A 23,084-nucleotide genomic window follows, 5' to 3' on the forward strand; every position below is an offset into this window, starting at 1 on the left:
ACACTCTCATAATCCAATGCTCACAGATATGTGCACGCACACGCTAACACACAGCCACACTCTCATAATCCAATGCTCACAGATATGTGCACGCACACGCTAACACACAGCCACACTCTCATAATCCAATGCTCACAGATATGTGCACGCACACGCTAACACACAGCCACACTCTCATAATCCAATGCTCACAGATATGTGCACGCACACGCTAACACACAGCCACACTCTCATAATCCAATGCGCAGATATGTGCACGCACACGCTAACACACAGCCACACTCTCATAATCCAATGCTCACAGATATGTGCACGCACACGCTAACACACAGCCACACTCTCATAATCCAATGCTCACAGATATGTGCACGCACACGCTAACACACAGCCACACTCTCATAATCCAATGCGCAGATATGTGCACGCACATGCTAACACACAGCCACACTCTCATAATCCAATGCGCAGATATGTGCACGCACACGCTAACACACAGCCACACTCTCATAATCCAATGCGCAGATATGTGCACGCACACGCTAACACACAGCCACACTCTCATAATCCAATGCGCAGATATGTGCAGCACACGCTAACACACAGCCACACTCTCATAATCCAATGCGCAGATATGTGCACGCACACGCTAACACACAGCCACACTCTCATAATCCAATGCGCAGATATGTGCAGCACACGCTAACACACAGCCACACTCTCATAACCCAATGCGCAGATATGTGCAGCACACGCTAACAAACAGCCACACTCTCATAATCCAATGCGCATGGTTCACCACTCAGTCGTGCTCTTTTACTCCTCCTTTCATTCTCACACACTCATTAACTTCCTCTCACTGTAAGTCACACGGAAACATTCATTCTCATGTTTATGCGCAAAGGGTACACACAAGTGAATATGAAGGGTGTGACTGTGTGTGAAAGAGTGGGAAAGGCCTCAGGGTCGCCATGGAAACCAACTCTAGGGGCGGGGCTTGGAAGAAGAAGTGGGCGGGGCTTCGGAAGCGTGTTGCGCGCATGCGCACTGAGCCAGGGCAAAGGTTCCGCACCAAGTGATGGAGGAGAACTCTCTTCCTGTGGCTTCATCGTCCGCCACTTCCGCCCGCCTTCACTTCCGCTTCCGGTGTCGCGTCCAGCGAGGGGAGGGCGGGGCGTCGCTGCTGCTGCTGCTGCTCAGTAACCAGTCGCCGCGGGAGGCGACGCCGACGCCGCCATCACTACCAGCACCGCCGCCACCGCCATGTCCGGCTGCGGGAGCGCCACCGCCGTCGCCGCCCCTCCGGCCCCCAGCGCCCCGCCGGCCCCCGCCGCCTCTCCGCCCGCGCAGCCCCCTCCTCCTCCGCCGCCTCCGCCGCCGCCTCCCCCGCCCCAGCCACAGCCTCCTCAGCCGCCGCTGCCGGAGCCTTCTTCCCCGGGAGCCACCGCCGCTGCCGCCGCGGAGCCGGAGCTGGTCTCGCTCATCCTCAACCGCCTCAAGAGCCAGGGCCTCTTCGACCAGTTCCGCAGAGACTGCCTCGCCGATGTCGACACCAAGGTGAGGAGAGTCATAGCATTAGGCTGCATCCGGACTGGAGGGATAACACGGTTTGGACCCGCTTTAACTGCTTCTCTGACTCTCTGCTGTGGAATTCTGGGAGTTGGAGGTTGTTGTGGGCCCAGAGCGGAGCAACAAACTCCAACTCCCAGAATTCCATAGCCTTCGGCCAGACAAAGAGTTAAAGCGCTCCCAAACCGGGTTATCCCTCCAGGCTGGATGCAGCCTACAGGAGCGCCCTTCCCGCCTTGTGTCCCTGAAGCTGGGCCCTCCAAAAAGGAAGGGAAGGAGCCTCCTCTGCCTGGAAGTGGAGGGGTTGGGTAACAATAACAACAACAAGAATAATACAGACCGCCTTCTGTACCCGCGGTTCAAGCATTCGGGGCTTGGAAAGGTTGAAGTGTGTGTTTGGGTATTCATGCATGAATGTGTGTGTGTGTGTGTGTGTATATGCGTCTATGTTTATGCATACAGATATGTATGTATGTATGTGTGTGTATATATTTATGTATATATATGTGCGTATATATATATATGTATGTATGTGTGTGTTTGTATTTGTCTAGTTGCATGTGTGTGTCTATATTTGTGTGTGTGTATGTGTGTGTGTATGTGTCTATATGTGTGTGTGTGTATATATATATGTATGTGTGTGTGTATGTGTCTATAAATACATGTGTGTGTGTGTGTCTATGTGTGTGTATATATATATGTGTGTGTGTCTATGTGTGTGTATATATATATGTGTGTGTGTGTGTGTGTCTATATTTGTGTGTGTATAAATATATGTGTGTGTGAGTGTATGTCTATTTGTGTGTGCATATGTGTGTATATATGTGTGTGTGTGTATATGTGTGTATGTGTCTATATGTGTGTGTGTATATATTTCTGTGTGTATATATATGTGTGTCTATATGTGTGTATATATATGTATGTGTGTATGTGTCTATATTTGTGTGTGTGTGTATAAATATATGTGTGTGAGTGAGTGTATGTCTGTTTGTGCGTATGTGTGTGTATATATATGTGTGTGTGTCTATGGGTGTGTGTGTATATATATATGTGTGTGTGTGTGTGTATATTTGTGTCTGTATAAATATATGTGTGTGTGTGAGTGTATGTCTATTTGTGTGTGCATATGTGTGTGTGTGTATGTATGTGTGTATTTGTCTATATTTGTGTGTGTATAAATGTGTGTGTGTGTGAGTGTATGTCTATTTCTGTGTGCGTATGTGTCTATATATATGTGTGTGTGTGTATGTATGTGTGTATGTGTCTATATTTGTGTGTGTATATATATTTGTGTCTATATGTGTGTATATATATGTATGTGTGTATGTGTCTATATTTGTGTGTGTGTATAAATATATGTGTGTGTGTGAGTGTATGTCTATTTGTGTGTGCGTATGTGTGTGTATATATATGTGTCTGTGTGTGTGTGTGTGTGTGTCTATGTGTGTGTGTGTGTGTGTGTGTGTGTGTGTATTTGTGTGTGTCTGTATGGGGATTGGTTCCAGAACACACACCACGGTTACCAACATCCATGGATGCTCAAGTCCCATTAAGTACAATGGATAGTAAGATGGCATCTTATATAAAATGGAAAAATCAAGGTTTGCTTTTTGACCTGCCTATACACTTACACACGTGTATATGTGTGTTTATGTATATGTGTGTGTGACTTGCCCAGGGTCACCCAGTGGTTTTCATGGCCAAGATTTGAACCCAGGTCCCCATAGTCCAGCACTCAAACCACTGTGCCATGCTGGCTCTCTATCATGTCTGGTAAAGATATTGTTATCCTTATAAGCCTATAACTCCTAAACCAGCTCCTAAGACTTGAGGCTGTAGAAGAGAAAGCCCTGCAGTTTTCAGGTACTCCACAAATTTGTGAGCATATAAAGTATATTCTGTCTTTAACTGTATTTATTAACTCTCTGGCTGCTTTTGCAAATTGGCTTCTATCTGTGGTGACCCTATGAGTGAGAGATCTCCAAGGCACCCTGTCATTAACAGACATCCTGTTGAGGGCCCAAGGAGACAGGCCAAAATAAAGCTGCTTCGGGTCACTTTGGAGGTATGCTGTTTAAATGCTGCATGCGTCCTAAGAGGCCGGAAGCCACGCCAAAGCCATGCTCCAGTCCTAAGCTTTGGCACAGCTTCTGGCCTCTTAAGATGCATGTGTCATTTAAACAGCATACCTCCAAAGTGACCTGAAGCAGCTTTATTTTGGCCTGTCTCCTTTGGGCCTTATTCACCTGTAAGGCTGTCTTCCTTTTTTCCTTTGTTGTTGTGTGTCTTTAATTCATTCCCAACTTAAGGTTTGCCATTAAGGCAAACCAATCACAGGGTCTTCTTGGCAATATTTGTTCAGACGTGGTTTGCCTTTGCCTTCCTCTGAGGCAGAGAGAATGGCACTTACCAAGGTCACACAGTGGATTTCTGTGGCTGAGCCATGATTTTCATAGAATCATAGAGTTGGAAGAGACCCTAAGGGCCATCCAGTCCAACCCCCTGCCATGCAGGAACTCTCAATCACAGCATCCGTGACAAATGGCCATCCAGCCTCTGTTTAAAGACCCCCAAAGAAGGAGACTCCATCACTTTCCAAGGCAGTATGTTCCACTGTCGAACAGCCCTTACTGTCAGGAAGTTCCTCCTAATGTTGACATGGAATCTCTTTTCATGCAGCTTGCATCCATTGCTCCAGGTCCTAGTCTCTGGAGCAGCATAAAGCAAGCTTGCTCCATTTTCAGTATGACATCCCTTCAAGTATTTAATCAGGGTTATCATATCACCTCTTAACCTTCTCTTCTCCAGGCTAAACATCCCCAGCTCCCTAAGTCTCTCCTCATAGGGCATTGTTTTCAGACCCTTCACCATTTTGGTCACCCCCGTCTTTACTCGTTCCGGTTTCTCAGTGTCCTTTTTGAATTGTGGTGCCAAACCTGGACACAGTATTTCAGGTGAGACCTGACCAAAGCAGTCTAGAATGGCACTATTATCTCCCTTGATCTAGACACTATACCTCTATTGATGCAGCCTAGAATCACATTGGCCTTTTTATCTGCCTCATCACACTGTTGACTCATATTCAACTTGTGGTCTACTTGGACTTCTAGATCCTTTTCACATGTAGTTGTGTTAAGCCAGGTGTCCCCCATCCTATATCTATGAATTTCATTTTTTCTGCCTAAGTGCAATACCTTACATTTCTCCCTGTTGAAGTTCATTTTGTTAGCCTTGGCCCAACTTTCTGATCTGTTCAGGTCATTCTGAATTTTGATCCTCTCCTCTGGGGTATTAACTGCTATTCCTAATTTGGTGTCATCTGCAAGTTTAATAAGCATGCCCTCTATTCTTTTGTCCAAATTGATAAAGATGTTGAATAGCGCTAGGCCCAGGACAAACCCTGTGGCACCCCACTAGTCACTTCTTTCCAGGATGTAGAGGAGCCATTGCTGAGCACCCTTTGGTTTTGAAGCCTGGTCTCCAGAGTCCTCATCAAGTGCTCAAGCCACTATACCCACTGCTTCCCATTAGTTTGGTCATTCAGGCAGGTAGGAAGCGTTCAGGTTTCATTTGCTCTCAGACTCATTGTCTTTTTGGCAGTCCCTGGTACCCGCAGAGCTCTCCTCTAACACCACATTAAAGGGACTTGATTCTCTTCATGTTAGCTTTCTTCACTGTCTAGCCTTACATAGAAGTCAGTAGTTGTCTGGCATGGATAATCCCGACTTTGGTATTCAGTTATGCATCTTCACACTACAGGATCTTACCTAGATCCTTCATAGTTGCCTTTCAAGATTTCTTGATAACAGTCTCCATTTTGATTTATAACTGAGCTAAGGTATAGAAAGCCCTTGGATTATTCCAATGTCTTCACCATCTACTTTACAATTATGTAACATTTGTACTCACCTGTGATCCTGCTTTCTTCCTTGACTTTCTTCAAATATTTATTCCAAGTCTTTGGTGCTAATTTTCTGCTAGTAGTATGATATAATACATGTCTCTTAAACTATTGGTGTTTCTTCCTCCAATTTTCATTCCTTATTCTACCAGGTCTTAATCCACTTTACCTTGCAATGTGTTCTGCCTACAAATTAAACATGATGATAAAGTGCAGCCCCTTGCTTACCTACGGGTAAAGTTACTTTGGTTTCTTAAACCTGAGTGCTCACAAATATTCTTTGCCACCTCTCTAGAGCAGAAGTTGGCAACTGTGGTCCAAAACACACTACAGAAATAATTCAGTTTGAGACCCCTTTAACTGCCCTGGCTCAGCACTAGGGAATCCTGGGAACCATAGTGTATTGTGGTACCAGAGCGCTCTAACAGAGAATTACAGTTCCCAGGATTCCCTAGCATTGAGCCAGGACAGTTAAAGTGGTCTCAAACTGGATTATTTCTGCAGTGTGTTTTGGGCCTGGCTCCCAACAGTCTCAGGCATCATAACTAATTGTAAGAATTTATAGGAGTTGCGGTCCTAAAACATATGGATAATCCCAGTAGCCCAGTCCTGTTTTAGAGCCTGAGGAGCTGAGGATAGTGAAACAGTTTGGAAGAAAACTACCGTATATACTCGACTATAAGTCGACCTCATGTATAAGTCGATGGCAGATTTAAGAGCCAAAATTATGGATTTTGATAGGACCCATGGATAAGTCAAGGGTAAAACCTAGGGGCACGTAACAAAGGATGTAAGGGATGATGCAAAGGAAAATGATGCTAAAGAACTTAGAACATTCTGGCAGGCATAACTGTTTGTGCTCATCCTAAAGGCTGGATGGATGAGAGAGTAGACGGGATCCATGCTTCCTTTTGGTGTTCCCAAGTTGAACTAAGCTCTTGCCTTTTACCACTCTATTTAGAGAAAGGGGATGGCCTATATATAGAGTTAAAATACACTATGTACATTGACCCATGAATAAGTCGACCCAGTTTTTTTGGGTCAACTTTTTGACTAAAATTTCTAGACTTATACATGAGTATATACAGTACAGTCGGCCCTTCTTATACACTAATTTTTTATACACGGATTCAAGCATACACGGTTTGAAAATGTTCCAAAACAGTATAAATTTACCTTGATTTTCCATTTTTATAAGGGACACCATTTTGCTATGTCATTATATTTAATGGGACTTGAGCATACACGGATTTTGTTATACACGGGGGATCTTGGAACCAAACCCCAGCGTATAACAAGGGTCCACTGTACTGTTCAAGTGCCAAACCTCCAGATTTTAGCCTGAAAACCCCACAAAAAACTCCAGATTTTAGTTAGAAATAAGTAAGTTCATTATTGACCTAATTCTGTGGCTGGGTGGACTTGATCCCCTTCCTCACTGCCATTCCCTTCTCCTTTTGTGGCATGTCTTTGTTAGATTGTAAGCCTGAGGGAAGGGAACTGTCTAATTAACTGTAAGACACAGTGAGTATATATGTTATGAATGAATGAAAAATGAATGATTTTTTAAATAAAAAAAATTAAATGAAGTTTTTCAAACAATACATTTTATTATTTTTCAGATTATATCATATTAACAGTCAAACTGGCCTTCTACAAAGTATGTTGATTTGAAGGAAGCCGTAATTAAGATTTTCAATTTCATTTAGTTTTTCACAGAGTGTTTATACTCTGTCTATGAAACATAATTATCTCACTTTCATCTGATGAAAATAAACAGATCTAGTATTCTTATCAAGTGTCAGATCCTGTTTAACTATCAGTTGTGAGTTTTTCTTTTCTCTTTGCTGTTTTGTTTTTGTGAGGGCTGAAAGCAAAATAAAATTGGAAGGAGTAATACTTATTCTAGACAGAGGGCAGTATTGTATACTGTGCTATTTTTCCATAGACTGAGAATTAATCTTAAAAGTTGCCATGGCTATTGGTCATAAATGAGACTTTGTATGGCAGTACAGGTTGAATCTCCCTTATTTGGAATTCCAAAATCCAAAATACTCTGATATCCCTGATATAGGAACACTTTTGCTTTCTGATCATTCAGTGTACACAAACTTTGTTTCATGCACAAAAATATTTTAAAATATGTATAAAATTACCGCCAGGCTATGTTTTGTTTTGTTTTTTGTTTTTGTTTTATTTATATACCGCTATTCCAAAGATCATAGCGGTGAACAGCAATTAAGCTAATTAGCAAGTAAGCTAATTTGCCCCCAACAGTCTGGGTACTCATTTTAGCTCCCTCCTCGGAAGGATGCAAGCCTGAGTCGAGCTTGGGCCCTTTTGCTGGTCTTGAACTCGCAACCTTGTGGTTTCGAGTGAATGGCTGCAGTACAGGCATTTAACCACTGCGCCACCAGTGCTTATATGTGTATAAGATGAATATGAATCATAAATTAATTTCATGTTTAGACATGGGTCCCATCTACAAGATGTATATGCAAATATTCCCAAGCCAAAAAAAAACCAAACCCAAAACACTTGTGGTCCCAAGCATTTTGGATAAGGGACTCAACATGTAATTAAAGAAATTCTTTCTGAAAGTTGTTTTTTAAAAAGGAAAGTGTGGAGAACATGCAGAGAAAGTGACAAATGCTGCAGTCTTTTTGTAAGATTGAAAATTAAATATTTCAGGTAATTATAAAGTAGCATGGTACAGTGTCAAGAGTTATACTGTTGTTTAGGAAACATGCGAAATCTCAATGGGAGCATAATTTAAATTCCTTTTCTGTTCGTTCTAATTTGAATTTATTTTCTCAATTCACCAGTAAGCAATATTTCTTGTCAGTGCTGCATTCTTGGAGAACTGTCCTACAGAGCTTTTTTAGATGGTTTAAGCCCACTTCAGCTGGACTTCACATGAGATATAAGGGAATTTGTTCATCGTTTTTTCACTGTGTTTATATCTCACCTTTCTCACCAAAAGGTGACTTGAGAAAGACTGAACATAGCTCATAGTGATATTGAATTAAAATTACAATCAAAATTAAATTATATCACATATTAAAATATAATTAAATTAAATGTACAATTAAATACAATTAAAAAGTTAACTTTAAAACATTAGTATGGAAAATACAGCACCCATCTGGTACCAAGCCCTTTGCTCAGCATCTGGTCAGTTGTCAAAAGTCTTCCTGCCTCCAACTAGTTTGCTAAGCACTTTGAGAACAATATTGCTTGCATTCACCTTGACCCAGATACCACTTTTCATTCAATTAATCCAGGGAAGTGTCTGCTGTTCCATGTTGTCTAGTTTGTTTCAGCTGTTGAGGCTTGAAAGTACATATAGTGTACGTGAGTGGTCTTGCTACTGAACAAGTTGCCTTGCATCTTGCCAGGAGTAACTGTCTCCAGAAAGGTATAACTTCCCTTTTTGGCAGAGGTTGCAGTCCTTGAAAAATTTGAAAAAGCAGTTGAAGGACTACTTTTGAAGATACTTGCCTTGAACTCTGAGAACTGTAGTAACTACTAGTCAGTTGAAAATGAACATTTCTTGAGTATGCTGTTGGAGCAGGTGGTTGGCTGTTAACACTTAAGCACTATTGGAGAAAACTGGTTATCTGAGTCCAGTTTATTCAAAATTCTAGCTTGGATTTGAAATTGCAATTGCATTGATCGCCTGGATGGATGACCTATAGCACAAGCCTTTTGATTCTGCTGGATCCCTTGGCAGCATATGTTGGTATCATTGAGGACAACGATGTCATTCTGAATAGGCTTTTTGGATGGGGAACTACAGACACCATTTCTCAGTAGCTCCTGAAGGGCTGATTCCAAAAGATTTTTGTTTGAAGAATTGGCCAGAAGGTCTCTTTCCCCATGCTTTCAGTAGATTATGAAATACTCTCATTGCTGTACAAAATCTTGCTGGCCCATGACTTACTGTGTATTTAAAAAGGTGAGTTTTGCTTGCTTTTGCTGTTGCATAGTTTTATTTCAGTAATTTCTGCATTTTATTCCTTTATATTTCCATTTCATTTAAAAGCTGCCTTAAATGTCTTCCAGTGGAGCTTAGTGCCTTCCATGTCAGTGGTGTGGTGAATCCTCTCCAGGTTTTAAGGTTCTAACTGAGGTGCTGAACCCTCGCTCTTTTAGCACCTTTGATGGCTCCACTGAAGTGGGTTTATGATCCAGCTTACATGGGAGTCCCCAACTGCCCCAGATTTCCCCCCTAAAATGACTAGTAGACATACCCTAAATAAAAGTAAAATTACATAGACACGGGTGTGTATATACTGTATATAATTATTTTCATTGCTTAAATATGGGTGCCACATTGTGTCCAGTTTTGTGAATGTCAAATGTAGGAAGCTTCACAAGGGATCTCTTATGTTCACTTTCAGCCTGCATATCAGAACTTAAGGCAGCGGGTGGACAACTTTGTTTCCAACCATCTAGCAACTCATACCTGGAGTCCTCACCTGAACAAGAACCAGCTAAGAAACAATATTAGGCAACAAGTTCTCAAGTAAGTTTCAGCTTTACAAGTCTGCCACTGTATAAATAAAGGCTGATAGTTATTTGGGAGAAATTTGATAGCAGTGGGGTAGCAGATATCCTGTTAAACAACCAGCAAAAGCATCCTTAAAAGCAGTTTGAAGTAGGGTAAGAGGGAGGGTGCTGCTGTTTGAAAAATACCTGTGACAATATATTGTGCTCATGCTGTAGTCGGAAGCCCACAGTGACTGTAAAAGGGGGGGGGGGGCTGGCAGAAATGATATTCCCATCATTTCTTCCATTGAGTACCCTCTGCTTAATCCTGGTTCTTTCAAAGAAGAGACAAGTCTAGATCCATCCCCTCTACCCAGAAACATACCTTACTGTCATAAGCTCTTCGTTGCCATACTGAAAGAAAGGTAGGATATAAACTAGGAGCCTGAACAGACAAGCCAAAATAAAGCTGCTTCAGGTCACTTTGGAGGTATGCTGTTTAAATGACACATGCATCTTAAGAGGCCCAAAGCTGCACACAGTCCTTAGGACTAGAGCGTGGCTTTGGCGTGACATCTGACCTCTTAGAACACATGCATCATTTAAACAGCATACCTCCAAAGTGACCCGAAGCAGCTTTATTTTGGCCTGTCTTTTCAGGACCTAAGTAACCAACTAAATGAAGCTTGTGCCTCTACATAATGAGGCCATTGGCAATACATTTCTACTTTCTTGGTGGCTGCAGTGGTTAAATCCTGGAACTACAGCCACTCACAGCCATATGGTTGTGAGCTCAATCCTACAGGGTTCCAGGGTCCACTCAGCCTTTCATCCTTTCATTGGTTGGTAAAATGAGTACCCAGCTTGTTAGGGGCAATTGGCTTACACATTGTAAACCGCTTAGGGAGTGCTAGTTCACTGATAAGCAGTCTAGAAATGTACTTGCTATTGCATCTGCACTGCAGAAATAATCTACTTTGACATCACTTTAATTACCATGGCTCAATGCTATGAAATTCTGGGAACTGTAGTTTTGTGAGACATTGTGAACCTTCTCTGTGAGAGAGCTCTGGTGCCACATCAAACTACAATTCCCAGAATTCTACTGGATTGAGCCATGGCAGTTAAATCAAACGGGATTATTTCTGTAGTGTGGTTGCAGCTGGCGTATTTTAACTTCCAATACGCCTGACTTACAGGGCAGGTTTTATGAAAAGGGCCATACTTTTTCTTCTTTGAGTGAGCAATTCAAAATACACTTGCTCTCTTTTAATACGGCCTGTTTTCTGCTGCCCTAGAGGGTTGAACCAGATTTAATGGGTTTAAGTTACAGGAGGGTAGATAGATTTTGATTGAACATTGGAAGGAATGTCTTGACAGTAAGAGTGGATTGGCAATAGAACCAATTGCCTGGAGCAATGGTGTGGTCTCTCTGGATGTCTTCAAAAAGAGACTGGACATCTACCTGCTGATGATGCTTTAACTGGATGTCCTGCACTGAACAGGAGGTTGAACTCCATGGCCCTTCCAACCTTATGATTCTAGAACTTCCTCTCATGAACCCCTGCAACATACAAGTGATAATTCTGGCTTACCTTAAAAAGTTATAGCTAGGATTACCGAAAAATGTATATAATGAGACCTGCCTCTTGAGTTGCAATATTTTATTGTTATTATATATGGAGTCTCCTGTTTAGAGCAGTTGAATTATTGGGAAAACTTCCTAAACAAGAAGAGGTACTTCTCTGTTGCCCTTATGTTTCAGATCTGGAATGCTGGAATCGGGGATTGACAGAATTATTTCTCAAGTTGTGGATCCAAAGATCAACCATATCTTCAGACCGCAGGTGGAAAAAGCTGTCCATGAGTTTTTAGCCACATTGAATCACAAAGAAGAGGCCAGTCCCAGCACAGCACCACCTGAAGAAAAGCCAGATGCTTCTGTTTTGATGCAAGGTATTTCTTTTCATTGTCCCTGGTAAAACTGATATACAGTACTGTTAAGAGGGTTGCTGATATTTATTTGGGTAGGTGTATAAATGTTTTTAGAGATTAAAGAAAGGGATTTTAGCTTCCTGATCCTGAACATGCTTATTTGGAAAAAAATTCAAATAATTTCAGTAAAACCAGTTTCCAAGTAAGCGTGTGTAAAATTGCACTTTCATTACCCTTCAAAACAGAAAATGATATGAAATTGGTTTAAGCCTTGTTTAACTGATACTTTTTTTACTAAAGATCTTCATAAAATATAGGTGCTGAAAATTGTACAATCCCTAACTCTCATAGAATCGCTTTAACAGACTAAAAGTTGCATCCAAGCAAGGAAGAGCACATAACTGCTTTATAGTCAGGGACATAAACCTATCTAGTTGGGATCCCACTATTTGAAGATAAACAGCTTCTTGCTTTTCAGGTGCTTTGGGGTATAGCTCTGTTTCTTCATACATATATTTTGGCTCTGACTAGGAGTACACATTATATCCAGTACATGAATGTACTTGTTGCTAGAGAACAGAGATGTCTATGTCCCAGTAACTTTCGATTGTTACTATTTCTAATGTCCTGTACATTGACCTCCAAAAAGTTTTGCAAATTAGTGTAAAATACAATATCTGCTTCTTACTGAAATTAAAAGTAGGATATGTTTGCTGGTCTGTACTGATTTCCTCTTAATTTTTAGCACAACCCTAAGTAATAGTTAGTATGTTATTTATTAACTGTGTTTTTCAGGATCAGAGCAACAAATAGTTGAATTTTATGAGCATTTTATAAAATTGAATTAAATGTAATCAGTTAATAATGCTAAAATTAGCCAAAAATACAATGTTAATAATCCAGCAGCAACTTTTGTAAAACTTTATCAATTATATTAACAAGAAAACAAATCTATCTTAAAACTCTCTCAGAAGCAGTCACAGAAGGAACAAGCATATATTTCAGAAGAGAATTCTGTCATTAGTGGTCAGATTCAGGGATATAGCCATGTTAGTCTGGAATATCAGTATGCAAAGAAATCTTGTAGCACTTTTAAGACCGAGTGAAAAAGGTTGTAGCATAAGCTTTCATAGACTTGGTCTGCATCCTAAAATGCATAGACCAAATCTACAAAAGCTTATGCTACAACTTCTTTAAATCATTCTCAAAGGTGCTACAAATCATTTTGCATCTAGGCAGAGGTCATTACATAGCAGTCCTGTCTCTACTTTCTGCCAGGCATAGCACCTTAATAGCAGGTCAACCAGTAGGATCTTAGAAGATGATATTAAGACACAAGGAGGCTCATATGGGTAAATGTAATCTGAATAAAATGTTGTCAAACTGTTCAGGGCTATAATTTTTTAGATTGTAAGCCTGAGGGCAGGGAAATGTTTAATTAACAATTTGTAAGCGACTCTGATAGCCTTTTGGCTAAAGAGCGGGGTATAAACAAACAAATAAATAAAGATTTAAAAAAATATAAAAGACAAAAATAGCACTTTAAACCAGTGCATCTGGTACAGATTTGTCAGTATAACCCCAGCCAGGACTTGAGCAACTATGTTTGTAAGCATTGAACTTTCCAAGCTGTCTTCAAAAGCAGTTCTTCCTACAGTACGGTAGAGGAGATGGTTTGAATATAACATGAGCAAGATGGATTCAGCAGCTATGGAGCAGAACAGACATTCCCCTGAACATTTTCTGAGGGCCCCTGGCTAGCTTGGGCCAGGGCTACTTTAGTACCATGCCACCTAAATCCTACTCAGCAGGACAGTCCGGAAGGATACCATGGTCATGAACACTAAAGTCACTGAATGGTCTGAGAGTAAAGTCTTGCTGTTCATGTCCATTTCCCAATATAAGTGATTCATTTTTGGAAGACACGACTTTTATGTCCCAAAATCAGGTTTGAAACCTGATTGGAAAGGCTTCCAATAAACTACCTAAACTATCTGAAAACTACCTAATTCGTTTAGAATCTACAACATATTCCAAAGCCTTGCTTGGAAATGAGTGGTGTAATCTCAATTTGATTTCCCCCAAAAAACAGACCTACTTTGAATGGAAGGCATGATTCCCTCTTTCAAATAAAATTTTATTGCTTCCAAAATTCAAGGTCTCAACCCTACCCCAACAGAATATAAAAGCAAGGATGAACAAAAATCTAAACATAGTCTGGTAGGTCTCAGTCTTTCAAGAAGTTTATCCATAGCCTCGGGTTATAGACTGTTAAATATTCTGACAGTGGCCTCTCTATATCCATTTCTGTTTCTGTCAAAATTTTAGTTTCCAGCTTTGTGTGGAAGACAGTGACTTTCTTTTCAAAATGTGCCAAAGATTGGTCACAGCAAGCCTTTAGGCTTTCTCCATTACGAACACTAAGATATACACTCAGCCAGGACCTTTGTCATTTAGAATAACTGGTCCAGTTGTTATTGTTTGAATGTAATGACAATGGTGATGTACAATTTCTGTGCTGCAGAGTTGTTTCAAGTGATAGTGTGTTAAATCTCCTTAGCAAGAACGTTATGGAAATAAGATGGACATTTACTAAAAAAACACTAGGACATATCAGAATTTCTTGGTGTTTTAGGAGGACAGTAGGGAGAAGAGCTGCCAGGAAATAACATCATTTCCTAGCTTTTAGCTCTGTGTCACAACACAAGTTAACATTTCACAACCTGTATGTCGAGCTCTCTCTTCAGGAAATAAAACATTTGTTTTTATTCTAGCATCAGAAAAACATACATGCAAGAGAAAATTTTAATACATTTTCTTTCCTTTCTTCCTTGAAGGTGTTTCTTCTGCCATTCCAAATGCAAGTGTAGCTAATGATGCAATGTCAATTTTGGAAACAATAACTTCTCTAAATCAAGAAGCAAATGCAGCTAGGGCTTCCACAGAAGTAGGGAATGTAAAGCCTAATGACAGAGTTCCAAAAAGAATAATGTCACAGCAGAGTGTGGATGGCAATATCGAGAAAGATCGGAATGCTGAAGATCTGGTAGATGAAGAGAAGCCTCCATGTAATTCTGTGGAAGAAAGCTCTGAACCAGTAGCAAACCGTGAAGATATAAATAATTTGTTTTCGTCCAGTGAAGAAGGGAAAACTGTGTCAAAAGAAATTAACAATGTGGTTAATCCAAGCAAGGAAATTGTACAGGAAAGTGATGAACAGAAAAGTAAACCTATGGACAAAGGTGATAAAAAACCTGAAAATGTAGAGAAAGGAGAGAGGAGAAAAGAGAAAAAAGAAAAACCTGAGAAAAAGGTGGACCTCTTCAAAAAGACCAGTGATGACCTAAAAGGAAGGGAAGAGAAGGCAGCAAAAGACAAAGAGGCAGAATCAACAAAATGCTCAGTTGTGGAAAAAAGCAGCAGTAAGCACAAAGCAAATGGAAGTACAAAAGAAGGTAGAAATATAATAAATGTTTATATATTATGGGCGTGAGGGACTGATAGGTAGCTTTTATTTCTTTAGAAAACTGTGACGAGTAACCAAATGCTGGAAATGGCATTTTGTTGTATAGAATAGTGACACATTTCTTTGATCTGCAAACAGATAGCAAATTGTTAAGATACTGAGTACTTGACATACACAGTACCTGAGAATTTGGGCCAATGTATATGTTGTGATAAGTTGGATAAACAATGAACACTGAATATTCTAAATGCTGTTTATTTGTTCATGCGTGTTATCTAACCATATTTGCTTTTAGTGTGTCTTCTAGCTGTATGTCATTAATCTGACAGAATCTCTTAAGAGTTTTGTATCAAGGGGACTGGTTTGTTTGTTTTAGTTTTTATCTGTTACTTCATGAACCCTCTATACTTTGGTCTATCTAGACATTTTTGGATCCTTGTCTTCACTTGCTTACTCTTCAGCTTGCCTTGTTACATTGCTGTTGGTTGGAGGGGTTGGATGGCCTCTTATTTTCTGAAGTTGCATTTTGAGTTGCTTATTTGTTTATTCTTTTAGAAGTTGCTTCAGTTTGTTTTATTTCCCTCTTCATGATGCTTGTTTTTCTATTGCATATGTAGGAAACACTTATTATTATTATTATTAACCTTTATTTATAAAGCGCTGTAAATGTTGTGTTGCTTCTGATGCTTTTTTGATACATTCAAGCTGATTTATAACCTCTGTTAATACTTCTAAAGATATTCATTTTTCCTTGAAGATAATTCTAAAATTCTTCTTTCTTTATCTTACTTTGACTATTTATAATAGTCTGTTTGCTGTTTTCCTTCTCCTATCTAGATCAACTGCCAGCTTTTCTCCATTTAATCTCCTTTCTTGTCTCTAAACCTTGCCTAGTTCCTGCTCTTCTGTTACCCTTGCTTTGATTTATTTAATTATATTCATTTGAACATCTTACAGCTTTTATCAACTTTCACTCTGCCACTACTGTATACGCTTCTGTTTTCATCCTTTCATATTTTAATGTCCTGCTTTCCTTTGATGAACATTTTAGTGCAACCAAAGGCCACCATAAATGTTCTTTAGCAGTAAGTTGTTTGGGAGAACATAGTTTTGAAGATGTTTGTAGAATTCAGTATTCCCACTCTGCTTTTTACCTGAATTATAAGGAACCTTAGTTCACTGTCTCTCTGTAGCCTTCTGGTCCTTTCTTTCCCTTATAGATTTGGGTTTACTGTCTAGCCCTGCAAGCAAGTTTACTGCAGATTTAGTCTCCCTCATCGAAATTCTAAAATTATCCACATGGGTGGCTGAGATAGGAATACTTTTATGATGGTTCACTGTATGCAGACTTTGTGTATAAAATTACTTTCAGGTTATATGTATAAGTTGTATACAATATTGTGTACAAAATTATTTTCAGGTTATATGTATAAGTTGTATACAAAATATAAATGCATTTCATGTTTAAACTTGAGTCGCATCTCCAAGATACCTTGTTATGTATATGCAAGTATACCAAAATCCAAAAAAATCTGAAATCCCAAATACATCTTGTCCAAAATCTTTCAGATAAGGGAAACTCAAGCTGTATTTAATTCTTTTCTTTAAAATGCCATAGCTGGGATTCAAAATACTATTCACAGTATTACTGCTTGTCGGCTGTGGCTGTTTCACATACATGCACACTTCTTTGCACCCCCTGTAGAAAGACTCCTGAAGAGCAGGCTCTGGAGCAGCATTCCTTCTGTTCTATGGAATGCAAACTGCTTTCACACATGCATGGAAGCTTTTTCTGCTTATATATAAGGCTCTTTGGTTTCCAGACCATGTTTTAAGAAATCTTTATCTTTCTTTTTCAACTAGCTTTGGAAGATTCTGACATAGATATACTCAGCGATATTACTGTTAGCTCTGTACACACCAGTGACCTTTCTTCCTTTGAAGAAGAGAGTGAAGAAGAAGTTGCACTTTCTGACAGCACAGAAGAAGGAGAGATTGTTTCTGATGGTAAGGAAACAATACAAAACCTACACTGGGAATCCTTGCCTGGGTAGAAGAAACCAAGATGCATTTTCCTTTAATATAGATGAGTTATTTAGATGAGTAATTGTGTATATATATAGCCCCAGTACAAATGTACAACTTAACCAGAACAGAGGTCAAATGCATAAATTACTTCCAGTTCTCTTTAGTAGTTTTTAGCATTCCATTGTGCTGTCACTAATGTGAGTTAAAAAGGAAAGTAATTATACGCTAACATAGTTTGGGAACCTGTTAAACAGTTTTTCAGAGTGAGTTCGGTCAGCGGTTGTTTGGACATAATGTCAGAGCAGAAATTGTTGAGACTAATTTGCACATGAAAAGAGAAAACACAAAGTATTGCCATATTTTTTTTATTGTCTCTGCAGGGTCTTGATAACTTTCCAGCTGTTTTGATAGCAATAGGAAAACAGAAATCGGAGGGTATTTTATGGTTCACAATACAGACTTACTTATTTAGTTTTACATTAAATCTTTTAATTTAAATATGGAAAGTATGTGTTCAAAGCTTAAGTAAACCTGGACTCTCTGTTATGTTTAATTTAAGTGGGATGCTCATCAGGCCATATAGTTAAATACTAAAAATATATTATCTTTCCTATTTCTGGATGTTCCTATACAGCATCACAAATAAACCAAGAAATTTTGGTTGAGAATGTAGGAGATTCTGTTTTTAAAAAAACATCTTGCAATATTACAGTTCCCAGAGTCCTCTGCAGTGTATTTATTTTAGACTTAAAGTGCACTTTGGGTTTATAGAGGGAAGAACAAAGTTAGAATCCCAAGATGTCTGTTATGCACAAAATGTGTGTGTATAATCTGTGTGTGTGTATGAGAGAGAGAGAGAGAGTTCTGGTTTCCCATCCATTTGCAGCCCTTCTGACCATTGGTAGCAGCTTTTGGATGGGAGGCACAAGTGGCTACATTTTGGAGGGGATGTGGGAAAGCTCAATAGCCTGCATAAGATACTGCCTGGCCAATTGGCTCTCCATCTAAATTAAACAATTATCTTTCTTTTAAGCTGCTTTCTTGTTACTTTTCTCTAGATGAAGAAAAGGAACAGAATCAGGCTAAAATGAAGCCTGAGGCTGGTGGGTCTAATGATAAAAAGGCAAAGCCTGGACGCCATGCTTATGTCCACAAGCCTTACCTTTACTCCAAGTATTATAGTGATTCTGATGACGAACGGACTGTGGAGCAGCGTCGCCAGTCAGTAGTGAGTTTGATTAGAATCGAATTGCTGTTTACTCTGCCTTCTTAACCAAGAAATACTGTGGCAGGCTTTTTTCTCAGGATCAGCACCTTTTTATATAAACTTTTTTTTACCCAACATGAGTTTATTTGAGGTCATCTAGTGGCCGTGTTCCCTACATTGGTATTTGTGGGCTCTCAGCTCACAGAACTGTATACTTGTTTTTCATAGAAATATAATCCCTTTCTAGGGATCTTCCCACTGCTGTATTCCCCCAGTCCCTTTCTTCCTCTGCCTTATTCCAGGGGTGGGGAATCTTTTGCCATCTAGATGTTCTGGATTATGGCCCCCCTTGCTATAAGCCTTGCTGATTGAGGCTTCTAGAACTTGAGGTCCAAAACAACTGGATAACCAAATGTTCACCATAACACCATCCATAATATGTTACAGCTAACTCCTTGATGTTTACTTTTTAAGAAGTAGAGAAGAACTAGGGATTTTTTCAGTACCTGATACCTCTCCTACTATTTCATTGAGAAGATGATTATGTTGCATCATCATACAAGCCCTTCTATTTATCCTTGGGACTGAATTCAGTTCCCTCCTTGTTGTACTTGATTGGATGTATGTTGAAGAGACCTTTCAGAAAGGATTTGTTTTCATATCCTAGTGTCTCTTTCCTTAGAATGGGGGCACTCTGTTTTTTCAAAAGAGATTAGATTCATTGGACTATGAACCTGTTTTCCAAAGTAGTAAGTATGTAGGGCTGTGTGCATTAAAAACATCTAAAATTCTGCACCAAGGTATCCTGTGTTTTATGCTGCTAAATTGTGGATTCTGAGATGAGTATACTACGTGCTGACTGGCTAATACATACTACACTCACCCCTCCACATTTATGGATTTGACTTTTGCGGATGATTATTCACAGATTTTATTAAAATGTTCTCTCTAGGACTATCTAGGACCTCCAGCGCTGTGGTCAACTTTAACCAAAAGTTGCACTGAAGGTCCTAAAGAGGACACTCCACTAGGCATTTGTAGCTCCTCCAGCACAATTCTGTGGTCAGTGTCTGGCAGATATTGGCCACAGAGTTGCACTGGAAGACATAGAGAGGTGTTATCTCAGGTAAAAACATAGTGTTTTTGTTATTTGCTGTTTTTCCACATTCACAGCACTCTTGTGCCCCTAACCCCGGCAAATGTGGAGGGACAAGTGTATACTTTTCCCTTGCATAATTTTTTTAAATTTTTCTTTTAAAAAATCTAATAATAATAGTTACAAGATACAAGAAAGGAAGGTATTGTTTAGTAGTAAATATGTTTGATGTAGAATAGAAATATTTATTAGTCAATAAACATGAATTATCTATTGAGAGATTTAAAAAGCAGATTTGAACCAATCCATCCTATTTTTAAGTGAAAGACAAATTTTGTCGCCAACCAACACTCTTGTTTTTTTCTTTGCAACTGTAGAATTGCAACACATGTACAATCCTTACAAAGCTCTTATTTGAGTAAAAAATGAAAATTGGCACTTTTTTGACTCAATTGCCATCACATACACATGCAAGTTAAATAGCAAATGTCTGGTTGTCATATTTTTCTGATCTTAAAATGGAGATGTGGTTTCTTTGTAGGATTTAAAGCTGCTCTTTGAGTTTACTCTTTGAAAACATAGGTTGCAACAGATAATGTTGCTGTTAACATTTAGTACAACAGTATAGTGCTACTCTCCATCTTCCTGTTATTCTTTAGAATAAGATTTACTGTAAATTTATGGAATAATCGGAGAAAGTTGAGCTATTTTTATTCCATTATTTATTAAAGCTATATCCAATGTGAATTAGTTAACTTCATAACAATATAAATCTACTATTAATATCTATAATATAAATTTATTATTTTGTATATTCTAGTGTTTGCTATCTTGAGTGTTATTTTTAGTAGAAAGGTAGAATGTAAGTTTAATAAATGTTTTTGCCTGACCCCAAAAAAGAAATATAGGTCTGTTACAGACTGCCAAAATAAAGCTGCTTCGGGTCTCTTTGGAGGTGTGCTATTTAAATGATGCATGGGTCCTAAGAGTCCAGAGGTCGCACCAAAGCCACACTCTATTCCTAAGCACTGGAGTGCAGCTTTTAGTGCAGCTTCCGGATTCTTATCATTTAAATAGCATACCTCCAAAGAGACCCGAAGCAGCTTTATTTTGGCAGTCTGTAACAGGCCATAGAGAAATACTAGGGGAATTTCTCTGAGGATGGGGTCTTTCAGGTCAGCCACTCTACCTAGTCATTCAGTGCTTTAAACATTTCACTAATACTTAGCTATTTGTTTATTTAATACTAATAAAAAATAACACTGCATTGTGAATACGCTTATGCATGAAGGGACAAAGGTGTTATAGTTGTCTTTCTGGCAGTATCCCTTGGCACCTAATTGACTGCTATTTCAGTGTGATCCCCTGAACTTCAGGAGAGTTTCTGTGCAATGTGAAGAAGAAAGATACAAGAATACTGCTCAAAGGAGAAGCTGAAAACATGTATGCACAATCTTTTGATCCCATCCTCTGAGTACTTTCCTACTTTTTATCTTTAGGCTAGAGAAAAAGAAGAAAGACTCCTGAGGAGACGTCTTAACAGAGAAAAACTTGAAGAAAAGCGGAAACAGAAAGCTGCAGAAAAGACAAAAATGTTGAAAACTGGAAATCAAGGTGATAACTCTTTTTGAACATTTCTTATCCTGTTTTCTGATGTAATTACCTGTTTTGGCAAAACAGTAATAATCTAGTTTGGTAATGATTAGGCACCTTATTTTAATATGCAACCAAATTAGTAAAATAAAGTGTGTATGCCTTAAAACTTTACTGTGTTGTTTTAGGTAAAACCATTCAGAACTTAGAAGAATCTTCAAGCAAAGGTCGTGAACAGAAAACAAGCAGTGCCAGCATTAAGGATGTGCTTAAGGAACAACGATTTTTAGAAAAGAAAGTAGCCCTAAGCAGGAAAAGAAAGAGAGAGTCAAGGTATTTCAATTTTCTATACAGGAATTAGGTTTGTCTTAACATTGCAAAGTTTACTTGCTCTTTTTCAGGAAGTTAGATGTGAAATGAAATTTATTACGGGCGATGACCAGCATAAAACAATATAAAAAGTACAATATTATACAATGCCCAATAGGGAAAAAAATGCAAACGGTATAGTACAAATACAATAGGAATACAACTTGGATGCTATAGTTTCAGATAACTATATAGAGTGAAATCCCTTCAAATACAAATACTAGATGAAATCAATAGAGTAAAAATTAAAAATTAAGACACCATTTTTCGTCTACAAACTATTGCAGCAACGCAAAAACTTGCCATCTTGGTTGTAATCCCTGGCTGCTGATCAGCCAGAAGGTAATCAATGTAAAATGCATCAGGTTTACCTGGGTTTTTTTGTAAAATTGGTACTATAAAACAACGCTGCAGATCCCGGTAAAAGGTGCAATACAATAAAACATGCCCCACTGTTTCTACCTCCCCAGACCCACAAGGACATTCACAGAATGGTTTGTTGTTATATCTTCCTGCAAGTAAGGCCGATGGAAGTACATTAAATTTGGCCAGGGTAAAGGCTTTCCTATACTTTGGATTTGTTAGATTTTTCAAATATGCAGCAAGGACAAAGTTAGATGTGATTTTAACAGGTATGGAAACACATCCAGAGAAATCCAGAGGAAAAATGGATGGTATTCAAAACAGCCTCATTAAGATCAGCGTTCACTTTAAAAATGGAGGGTGCAACATGAATTAAACTGATTGGCTGAAGTTCTGTAGCCCAGCTTAATTAAATCACTCCAAATGCATCTTCTAAGCAGTTTTTTTTAACGAGCTTAGCTACCTTTCCAGTTCTCCTGGGTGCTTAGAGAAGGGAATGTAGTATGAAAGAGCAGTTTGCTATTCTATTAATGGTCTTTGCAGCAATTCGTCACTCGACATAATTGCAGTGAGGCTTAGTTTTTATAAAGTTTAGGCTGCTTCTCATTCACTCTCCAGACATACTTTTAAGCCTTGATGTGGCATCAGCATTCCAGGTTCTCCAAGTAGCATACCTTGCCAATCAGCAAGGTGAAGAATTCACTATTACCTTCTTGGAAAACTAAGCACTGTTGTTATGTTGGGTAGCAGTGTGAACAGATTCACACCTGTACCCAGATGTAAGAATTTTAGACCTTTCAGCAATTTCCCTCCAAACCAAAAGAAGTAAATTTAATTTAATATACTAAAATTATATAATACTTGTGTAGCACTATCCAGTGTTGAAAGCACTTCACTTACTTTGTTTGGTTGAAATCTTTACAGCAACCATGTAAGTCTGTATTTTGGCAACTTTGTTATTTGCCTCCAAGTCACTTCTGTCCTATAGTGACCCTAAGACAAATCTGTCATAGGTTTTTCTTGGCAAGTTTCTTCAGAGAGGGTTTGCCATTGCCATTCTCTGTGGCTG

General features: G+C 39.2%; 1 protein-coding gene across 3 annotated transcripts in view; it reads left to right on the forward strand.

Moving 5' to 3' along the window:
* The first annotated feature begins 1,211 nt into the window (after positions 1 to 1,211).
* BOD1L1 (biorientation of chromosomes in cell division 1 like 1) overlaps positions 1,212 to 23,084 on the forward strand; it is a 63,490-nt gene continuing 41,617 nt past the window's right edge. For all 3 annotated transcript variants that reach the window (XR_016281262.1, XM_089524787.1, XM_089524788.1), the window contains exons 1-8: positions 1,212 to 1,554; positions 9,871 to 9,995; positions 11,724 to 11,914; positions 14,731 to 15,348; positions 17,223 to 17,366; positions 18,446 to 18,615; positions 21,190 to 21,304; positions 21,472 to 21,616. Coding sequence is in view for 2 of the 3 variants with exons in the window: in XM_089524787.1 (XP_089380913.1) it covers positions 1,261 to 1,554; positions 9,871 to 9,995; positions 11,724 to 11,914; positions 14,731 to 15,348; positions 17,223 to 17,366; positions 18,446 to 18,615; positions 21,190 to 21,304; positions 21,472 to 21,616 (1,802 nt within the window). In the remaining variant the exon portion in view is untranslated. The remainder of the gene's footprint in view (positions 1,555 to 9,870; positions 9,996 to 11,723; positions 11,915 to 14,730; positions 15,349 to 17,222; positions 17,367 to 18,445; positions 18,616 to 21,189; positions 21,305 to 21,471; positions 21,617 to 23,084) is intronic.

The sequence above is a fragment of the Sceloporus occidentalis genome, unplaced genomic scaffold (assembly GCF_023333645.1).
Source record: "Sceloporus occidentalis isolate IW3139 unplaced genomic scaffold, rSceOcc1.0.p SCAF_5, whole genome shotgun sequence".
In the NCBI taxonomy this organism is placed as follows: domain Eukaryota; kingdom Metazoa; phylum Chordata; class Lepidosauria; order Squamata; family Phrynosomatidae; genus Sceloporus; species Sceloporus occidentalis.